This window comes from Mytilus trossulus, chromosome 1 (assembly GCF_036588685.1).
Source record: "Mytilus trossulus isolate FHL-02 chromosome 1, PNRI_Mtr1.1.1.hap1, whole genome shotgun sequence".
Lineage (NCBI taxonomy): Eukaryota > Metazoa > Mollusca > Bivalvia > Mytilida > Mytilidae > Mytilus > Mytilus trossulus.
Window position 1 is genome coordinate 71,432,536 of NC_086373.1, and position 9,976 is coordinate 71,442,511.

At 33.5% G+C, this 9,976-nt stretch overlaps 1 protein-coding gene across 1 annotated transcript; it reads right to left on the reverse strand.

The window, feature by feature from the left end:
• Positions 1-1,521: 1,521 nt before the first annotated feature.
• LOC134683991 (uncharacterized protein F21D5.5-like) lies at positions 1,522-6,200 on the reverse strand. Its single transcript, XM_063543296.1, has 8 exons — positions 5,869-6,200; positions 5,558-5,739; positions 4,863-4,952; positions 4,424-4,544; positions 4,013-4,137; positions 3,579-3,710; positions 2,879-2,981; positions 1,522-2,574 (listed from the first exon to the last, which is right to left on the reverse strand). The coding sequence occupies exons 1-8, from the start codon at positions 6,101-6,103 to the stop codon at positions 2,324-2,326; spliced, it is 1,239 nt and encodes a 412-aa protein (XP_063399366.1). The 5' UTR covers positions 6,104-6,200; the 3' UTR covers positions 1,522-2,323.
• Between the last annotated feature and the right edge of the window lie 3,776 nt (positions 6,201-9,976).

The window sequence follows — 9,976 nt, forward strand, 5'->3', positions numbered from 1 at the left end:
ATTCACGGAATACGGTTTTAAATCCACATGGCTTACAATATGGCTCAACTATCATAATAGTAGTCACAAATACAGACCAAAAACGACCAATTATAGGATCACATTAGCCAGTATTTCTCGTTGGCAAACTTTTACAGCAACAATCAGTGACGTGGACCAGAAATCGTTACCTTCACGTTGTTATCCTATCCAATAGCTACTCATTAGGGCAGCGTCTATAATTCCTAGCTATAAAGATCTACCGAGACATTGGGTCGGAAATGTGGGTCTCTCAAATGCGTATTTTATCGAATTCGTCTTGATTTCGATCTCGGACAACATTTTCCACCTTTAGAAATGCTTACCCCAGAAATGATTTACCCTTCCGATGTAGGACTATCCATTAGATACTTATTAGAGCAGCGTCTATAATCTCTACTCATACAGAACAGCCGAGGCTATGGATTGGAAAGTGGTTGACTCCAATGCGTATATTTTCAAATTTGACTTCTATTCCTTGTTATGGACGAAATTTTCGGCCTTTCAGAAATTTTAACCCAGAAATTCGTCACCCTCCGGTTGTCGTTCTATTCAATAGCTATTCATAAGGGAGCATCTATAATCCCTAGCCATAAAGAACTACCGGGACAATGGGTCTCAAAGTGGGTGATTCCAATGCGTATTTTTCAAATGTGACTTTTTTTCCTTGTTACAGACGAAATTTTCTGCCTTTCAGAAAATGTTAACCCAGAAATTCGTCACCACCCGGTTGTCGTTCTATTCAATAGCTATTCATAAGGGAGCATCTATAATCCCTAGCCATAAAGAACTACCGGGACAATGGGTCTCAAAGTGGGTGATTCCAATGCGTATTTTTCAAATATGACTTTTTTTCCTTGTTACAGACGAAATTTTCTGCCTTTCAGAAAATGTTAACCCAGAAATTCGTCACCACCCGGTTGTAGTTCTATCCAATAGCTATTCATTAGATCAGGGTCTATAATCCCTAGCCATACAGAACTGCCGGTGCAATGAGTTGGAAAGTGGGTTTCTCAAATGCGTATATTATGAAATTTGACTCAGTTTTTAATTTTACGGACGAATTTTTCGGCCTTTAAGAATGCTTACCCCAGAAATGATTTACCCTCCCGCTGTAGATCTATACAATAGCTATTTATTAGGGTACCATTTATTAGAGCACAGTCTCAAATCTTAAGCCATACAGAACAGCCGAGGCTATGGGTTGGAAAGTGGTTGACCCAATGCGTATATTTTCAAATTTGTGACTTTTTTCCTTAATACGGACGAACTTTTTGGCCTTTCATAATGCTTAACCAAGAAATTCGTCACCCTCCGGGTGTAGTTCTATCCAATAGCTATTCGTTAGAGCTGAGTCTATATTTCCTAGCCACAGAACTGCCGAGGCAATGGGTCGGAAATGTGAGTTATGAAAAGTCAAATAGACGATTGTCAGGATACCATGAAAACAATTATCCTACATCAAATTCTATATTTTATTAGTTTTGGAAATCGCAAATGTGGATTAAACATGCATTAATACGAATCCCATCCTGGACTTAACAGATAAAACTTAATCATTCAATCGTCATCATTTTTTTAATGGTAAAGGCTAATTACAAAACCGTAGAGGTGAGTTAAAAAACTACAAATTAAAATTTTGTTAATGGGATATAAAATTCTTTCGAAATATTGATTTGACATACCAAGGATTTTGTTAAAAAAAAACCAAAAGAAATTGATTGCATAAAAAAGGTTCACACTTTGTTCTTGTCTACCTACAAAAAACCATATAATAAAAATAGCAGGTTTTATAAGGTATATGCAAATAGCTATCAATATATTCTTTTAACCTTCCTGACCATAAGACAAAGACATAGGAATTCATAGATGAAACATTTCACATTTTAATAACTGTTTATAACATTTATTTTGAAATTTGTAAAAAATGGTATGCACTAAATAACAAGAAAATGTAATGATTGCTGGCAAGTGTCATGAAAGAAATGAAACTGGATTAAAATAAGACTCTGGTATTTCAAACATGTATAAACATTCAATAACAATCACATTGTTTCATAAACAAGTAAAAATATAGAAAAAATTATTAAAACATGAATAAAAAAAACAATAAAAAAATAACAATTGGTTAGCCATTGTATTGTAAACCACAGAAGCAGGATGCATCCAGTTTTGGTTAGCCTTCAGTTACTATGAATAAGTAACTCATTTCCTGGAAAACTAAAAAAAAACACATATATATATCCAGCCCCTGAGTTTTACAAAAACACTGGTATAAACAAAATTTGACAATCCTGCCTTTTATTCAAGCAGAATCTGTCCATTGTCTAAATAAACTTTCATCTGATTTGTTGTCAAAATCTGGAATAAAGTCAATTTCTGTAATTTCTGAAAATCCCTCAGTTTTGGTTGGAGCTTCAAAGTTTTTTTTGAACACATGAAATCCAACATCTGGAATTCTACGAACTTGTCCTTCTGTTTGGTTTTGCCTGACCAGATTAAGATGGTGTGCCAGTTCTAGTGGAGTTTTCATCACATAACATCTACATGGTATGCCTAGAAAACAAAAGGAAAAGTTACATTGAAGTATGATGATATTAAATACATGCCATGTGATGTTAACTTTATCGGTTTAGTTAGAAAGAAAGTTTCTCATATAATCATGATAATCAGTACAGGTTAGATTAAAAGTTTTCCGTGAAGAATGAATTTTCTTTTTATTTCAAGAAACTGATAACTAAATTCAAAGTAAATGTTGTATTTTCACTTTTATTGCATAATACAACTTAACTGACAACATAACAGAGTGTTCAACTTCCTTGAATAATGATTACATATTTTTTAATTTTAAAACACTGACCTGCTTTCTTTGCCACATCTATAAAATCTTTCCTGGCAGCAGCTGATGGGTTAGTATTGTCTGCAATCACACTCTTACCATTCTTTACTGCTTCTTTTGCTGCCTAAATAAGAAAGGGAAACATTAAGATTCTGATGGTAACATTGTAAATTTGACTTTATCTGTCCATTAATTTTTCATTCAATTGAAAAAATGGAATGTTAGATTTATTTTTAGTGATTAAGACCTCAGAGCTTGAAAAAAAGTAAATCTATTTAAAGTGATTTCAACCTTTTGTTTGTCCCTTATTGTAATATAGTCAATGGATTAATGAAAAAAAAAGGTTTAACATCAAGCTTGAGTTTCTAACCAACACCATTTTCAGAAACTACTCTTGTTTAACATTGAATCAAATTTTAAAGCAGAATATCATGAATTTGATATTTATAGTGTTTCTGTCTACATGATATATCACTCTGAGACATCAAATCAATTTGAATCTTGAGCCACTTACACTCTTTACTCCATATTTTGTCATGTGTTAGATTAAAAATAGAAAAAAACATTTTTTTTAAATTTATTTTGTTTATGGTAATCTGATTATATAAAAAGAACCTACAATATGAGAGAGTAATAACTATGTTACTACATGTAGTAAAAAAGTGATACTTTGTGAAGCTCAGATACTTTTTATACATTTAATTTGAAGTTAGCCATATACCTTGACACATTTGTCCATTGTCCCCATAGTATCTCTGTTTACCACTTGATAACCATGCTTCTCAAAATATCTCTTTCTGAATGTGCTCTTCCCTGATGCTGGACAGCCACACATAACTACAAGCTCTTGTTTCTGTAAGAAAAAAACATGATTTTTTTTAATATTAGAAGATGATATATCATGCATTCTGTTTTTTCTTGATTGCTAGTTTATCATTCAAAAGCCAATATAATAAACAATTCATTATATATATATATTTTTTTTTTTTTTTTACATAAGTTACAAAATAGAAGGAAAATCTTTTTTCTAATTATACCAGAGATATATTATATGTCTCTGATTACACTAATCAATTTTCATTTTTTGTCCCTGTCACATATATGCAAAGAAATATCTACCAAAGTACTAAACAGAATAGAAAGGAAAAAACTCACATTAGAATGATGTTGTGCTTTCTTTGGTTTTACAGTTTTTGACAAAAATTCATTTGGATCCATGGAACGCCATTGAAATGGAGCAACTGGTTCTTTAAAGAAATATTCTTCTGGTGTGTAAAAATCTATCAAAATATATTAATTTGTTATATACCATGGGAGACAACTCAAAAGACTTTTGAAAATATTTATGTTATTGATATGCTTGATGATCCTTCATGTACTTAAAATTTATTTCTATTGAAATATAACTTCTCTATTTATTTATGTCCCTAAAGGCTTTGTTCTGATTTATTTAGTATTAATGCTGTTGATATTACCATGTTTTTATTCAGTAATAAACTCATTGACTTGAATTATTAGAGATTATAAATTTCTACCAATATGTCAGAATGAATAATTATAGTGTACCTATTCCTACATTGGCTGCAAACATCCTATCACTGCAAGAAAAATCTTTAGGTTTACCAGGGGACCATTCCTTTGCTCTACCAGCTGCATCACCAACATACAAACATTTGGACAGATCAGGCTGTAAACAAACAGAACAGTTTGAAGCAAACAATTACTGATAACTGAGGCAGTTTTTGGAGGCACAAATTTTAACTGAGGTAGTATATAGATGTTGTTTAGGGAGGTTAAAATGCTTAGTGTTGAAGTGTTTCAATGAAGAATTGCTAACTGTAAGTCAGTCATTTCAATTTTGGATTTTATTCAGCTTTCATAGTAAAATTACCATATTGCAAAGAGATCAAATAGTGTTTGTTTGAACACATTACATACATTAAATGGCTTATTTATAATACTTTTATTTTTTAATAACTTAAATGAAATAACAAAGAATTGTCACCTTTATTCCTTTATTACAATGTTCCACAAAGTGGTCCCACATCATTGTACTAGGTTTTCTAAAATGATTAGTTCCTGTGCATGCAAAAACCTACAATAGATAATAATAACGCAAAGTGGAAAGGGATTAACATAATTAAGCTGCAAAACTTGTTTCCCAATCCGCTATAAATAAATATGTTCAAACTAATAACATTTGAAATTAGGCTAATAATATTTTAAAGCATGTTATCATAGTTATGTAAGAGAGTTGTTGAAAGAAAAATATGGAATGTCTAATACTGAAAAGAAATTAGAATAAGAGAGAGAGAGAAAAAGGGGGGTCTTTTCTTTTTACTAAACATCCAATATTTATGCTTTATTTGATGGTCATGATGGTTTATAAATTTGATGTTGTTAAAATCTCAAGTTCATTTTCTTTTTAAGTCATTTACAGTTCAAAGAAAATGTTTATGAAATTATGACTATAAACAAGATACCTATGTATTTTTATATAGATCTGCATAAACCGTAATTGCTTCATAAGGGGAACTGAGTATAACTGTATGGTAAGTCTTACTAAGCAAATCCTTGGTTAACCCGTGTCCTCAGTGGTCATGTTTCATTTCAAAGTTTGTATTAGAATAAAAGGAGAACCAGGAAAGAGAAACAATATTTTTTATTCATTGGTCAAAAAACAAAGGCGAAAATACTTACATAAATTGGTACACCAACTTCTTTAATTATAGCCTCGGTTTTTTTCATGAATTCTTCCGGTTTAACTTTAAGTTTCTCTATTCCAGCTTGATTTGTAAAGAAAACTACTCTGTAACCATTGTGGTGAAGCTCTTGTAGTTTACTTGGAACAACTTCATCCCAAAATTCCCAATCTGATGCACCTTCAAAGAGAATCCGGTAAACGGGGTTACAATATATGTTAACATGTGTTGCAATTGAATAAAGATAGTTTTTTTTTTACAATCTGATCAATTAATTATAATCTAGGAATGTATTTATAAAATACTTACCAGTAGCAAATCTTCTACCACTTGCAGTTTTGATAACTGTAAAATCAATATCAAAGCTAGCTACTTTGTCGCAACCAGGGAGGGTGTCGGATGTAAGTTTCAGGAGGGGACACACCCCCTTTATGACATCTCCATATTGATGCCATTTGAGATCCCCTTCGAGATCTGTTTCTCCTTTGGCTCGTTTAGCCTTTACTTCAGAATCCATAGCTGCCTTTCGTTTTGGTCTGCCCATGTTGTGTTAGTTTGTGTTATTATTAACTGGAAAACCGTACTATTTATATATCTAAACCACAAGCGTGTTTTTACCTGTTGTTTATTTTTTAAAGGGAGGTAAAAGATGCACACATACAGGATCATAAAGAAATACACCATCGCATTAACATTAAATTCCTGTTTTTTTTTTAGTCAGAATAGATATAAAACTACTAAAAATATTCGATTAACTATATAAACTAAAATGCAGGTGTTACATTGCGGATTAAAGGTAGCTGATCCGTCAAATAAAGTTGGGAGAATTTAATTTGTAAAAAAATTCACGGTTATGAGAATTTGATAGACGTCATATTTGCAGATAATTCGGTCTATCGATATTCGCGCGGATAATGGGTTATCTGATGTCTATTCTTCTTTTTCTTCTTCTCGTTCCTTGCTAAGGACTGGATTCTTCATGATGTTCTAAGTGCACTAGACGGAGAATGAGACAGCAATTCTCCTGTAACCATTCTCAGATATAACGTTCCGAAATATATACAATTAAAACTATGTGCACTTTGCTGCTGTCTACGGTGATTTCTGAGGTGCACTTTTGTTGGATGGTGCACTCTCGAACCCCTCTATTGTCAGAGCTTCTGATGTAGGAGTTTGGAGTTGATTCTTGTATCGTCCGAGGGAAGAATGAGGATGTATATACCTTTTGGTTTGCTGATGGTTGGTAAAGAAGTTTCCTCTAGTACGATCGTTTGGTCTCATTAAAGATAGTACTGACATCAATGTAAACTAGCTCATGCTGGATCTTAAAAAGTAGGACGAGTCGCTGGTAACTTCGTTTGTTAGCTAGTGGTTTCCACCCTATAGTGTATTTACCATAGTTGTGACAAACCCAGATGTTTTTTCAGTGTAGTTGTTAGTTACAAACCTCAGTGATAGCGTACTTTTGTTCTTGTTCTAGTCGATTTATATCCTCAGTGGTACTAGAATCCCATGCTGCACTTGCATATTCCTGAGTTGGTCTGACCAGAGAGACATAGGCTGTATTTCCAACGTTTCTTACTGCATTCTCTTAGGTTTATTCTACACCTACATCTACATTCTATGTTGATCTGTCAAACTTGACCAATACTCAACGCTTCCGGTGGGAGCAAGAAAAAGAGTAATTTTGTAAAATAACCGAAGAATATATAAGCGAGTATAAAGTATAAAAAAACAAAAATAATAACGCAATGTATAAAGTGTGGGGGGGGGGGGGGGGTCGTCCCATTGGCTTTTCGTTCATCTGGCCTGAACAAAACCGGCTTCCGTGGCGGTACCAGGAAAAAAATCCCCGCCGGCACAGCTCCAGACTGATGGGAGACTGCACAGATTAGATAGAAAGGGTTGAAAGCTCCCTCTAGAAAGATACCAAGGAGGGAGCCTCAGCTATATTTGCTGATAGTGAGTTCCAAACTGTCACTGTTGCATCTAGAGTTGATGCAAGCTCATGACAAAGCGTGATGAGCTGGGTTTCACAGCTTCGTCTTGCTCTTAAATCATGCTGACAGTTGGTAAGTATTTTGTGATTGTCTAGATGTTTCAAGGTGTTACTGACAATGATGTGTTCCAGGAACTGACAACAAAAGGTGAGTGAGACGGGTCTATAGTTACTAGCACAACATCTGCTTCCTTTCTTAAATATCGCTGTTACATTAGCTTGTTTCCAATCTTCTGGCACTGTACCGGATCGAATACTGGCATTACATACAATGCATAAAAGGGTTGCTAGGTCGTCAGCACATTCCCTTAAGATTCTAGATGGTATTTTATCAGGGCCACATGCTTTACTTGGTTTGCATCTGTTTAATAGCTTTCTATAAACGCCTTCTGTTGTGACTGTAATTTCTGGCATTTGTGGATATTGTAACGTTTACCTGATGGCTTTGGTATGTCGTCGCTTTTTCTTTAGTAAAGACTGATTGGTATTGTCTGTTCAAGATGTTAACTTTGTCTATTGCGGTATTAAATAATCGTCGGGTTACGTCTAAGGAATCCGATGGATTTGGAGGCTTTATTGGCAGTGACTTGAACATGATGTTTCCATTGCAAGTCCTCGCTGAAATTTACTGCTTGATATTATCTGGTTGTTATATTTTCGAGAGTGTGGCCATGTAATTTGAAGTAGGTCTCTTTATTGGATTTAGCTTATCATATGTAGTGTTACTTGACGTTATAGCAAAGACATCAGTTATATCTGGGACAAACATTACACTAGTATAATATTACCAGGTTATATATAAAGGCTTTGAAGACTGTAGTAAAGGTTTGCTTAGAGTGTGGGTTAGATTGAGATTGTCTATGTTCTATTTCTAAAATTTCGGCTTTGACGTAGGAACATATTGTTTAACTATTTTTCTCGTCTCCAATAAGGGTTTCTATCGCAAGTCTTTAAAATACTGTAGAAAATTAAAAAAATTATATCAATTTTTATTGATATTTCTGCCTTTTTTGCAGAGTTATCTCCCATATCAATGCAAATCTCAATAGGAATTCTCAATTATGATTTTTTAGTTTTCCTCAAGTTAGATTTTATGAGACTTTTTCTGTGTATATTTTGGGTATAATGCTAAAGATAAAACTTTAAAATCTCCTGTTGAAATTACTTCAAGGTAGGGTCATATTTTTGCTAGATTGACTGGACTAGATTCAAGGCAGCCATTCACAAATGACTAGATGCACATATATTAGAGGAAACAGTAGTTATCTGGTGTTCAAATCTTATATCCATTTATGAGATAAATACCAACCAGATGCTCCGCTAGGGGCAGCTTTATACTACCGCAGAGTTCAAACCCTGAACAGTTGGGGCAAGTATGGACACAACATTCAAGCTTGATACAGCTCTAAATTTGGATTGTAATTAAATAGTTGACACAACATAGGTTTCTGACACAGAATGAATGTGGTCCAAGAACTTTAACTCAAAATTTTTAAATTGAACATTTACCTTTTATGTTTCAATATCCAAAATACTTGGTAAGATTCAGCATATCAAATAACCCCAAGAATTCAATTTTTGTTGAAATCAAACAAAGTTTAATTTTGGACCCAGATTTGGACCAACTACAAAACTGGGTCTATCCTGATTTGGACCAATTTGAAAACTTGGCCTATAATCAAAAATCTAAATACATGTTTAAATTCAGCATATCAAAGGAATCCCAAGGATTCAATTGTTGTTGAAATCAAACAAAGTTTAATTTTAGACCCTTTGTGCCCCTAATTCCTAAACTGCTTAAATTTCTATTTATCTATACTAAAGTTATTGTGCGAAAACCAAGAAAAATGCTTATATGGGCCCATTTTTGGCCCCTAATTTCTAAACTGCTTGTGCCAAAACTCACAAAATCAATACCAACCTTCCGTTTGTGGTCATAAACCTTGTGTTTAAATTTCATAGATTTCTATTCAATTAAACTAAAGTTATAGTGTGCAAACCAAAAATTTATTTGCAGTCGAATAAAAAGTGAGGGTATAGCATAAGCATCTCATGCTCTACATGTATCAGACGCCATTCCAAACCACACTAAGTCAAAAAGTAACAAACAGGAATAGGACACAATCATTAAATTTACAAATAAGATGACTGCCTTTGGTTTCTAGAGATATTCAGACATGAGTTCAGATTCAGACATGTTGTAATGATGTTATGGTAAAACTAATACAGTGTCGATTTCCATGCTATTTTCCTCAAAACTCTGCTGGAGCAATTTCTGTGACAGAAATGTGTCATTGAAAGCTTGACAATTGTGAACTTACCGTGACTTTTAAACAATATTATAACGATATAAACCAGTCCCCAAAGATAACTGATCAAAGTAGTGTTTCGAAAACTTGAAAAATCCCTCTTTTTTAT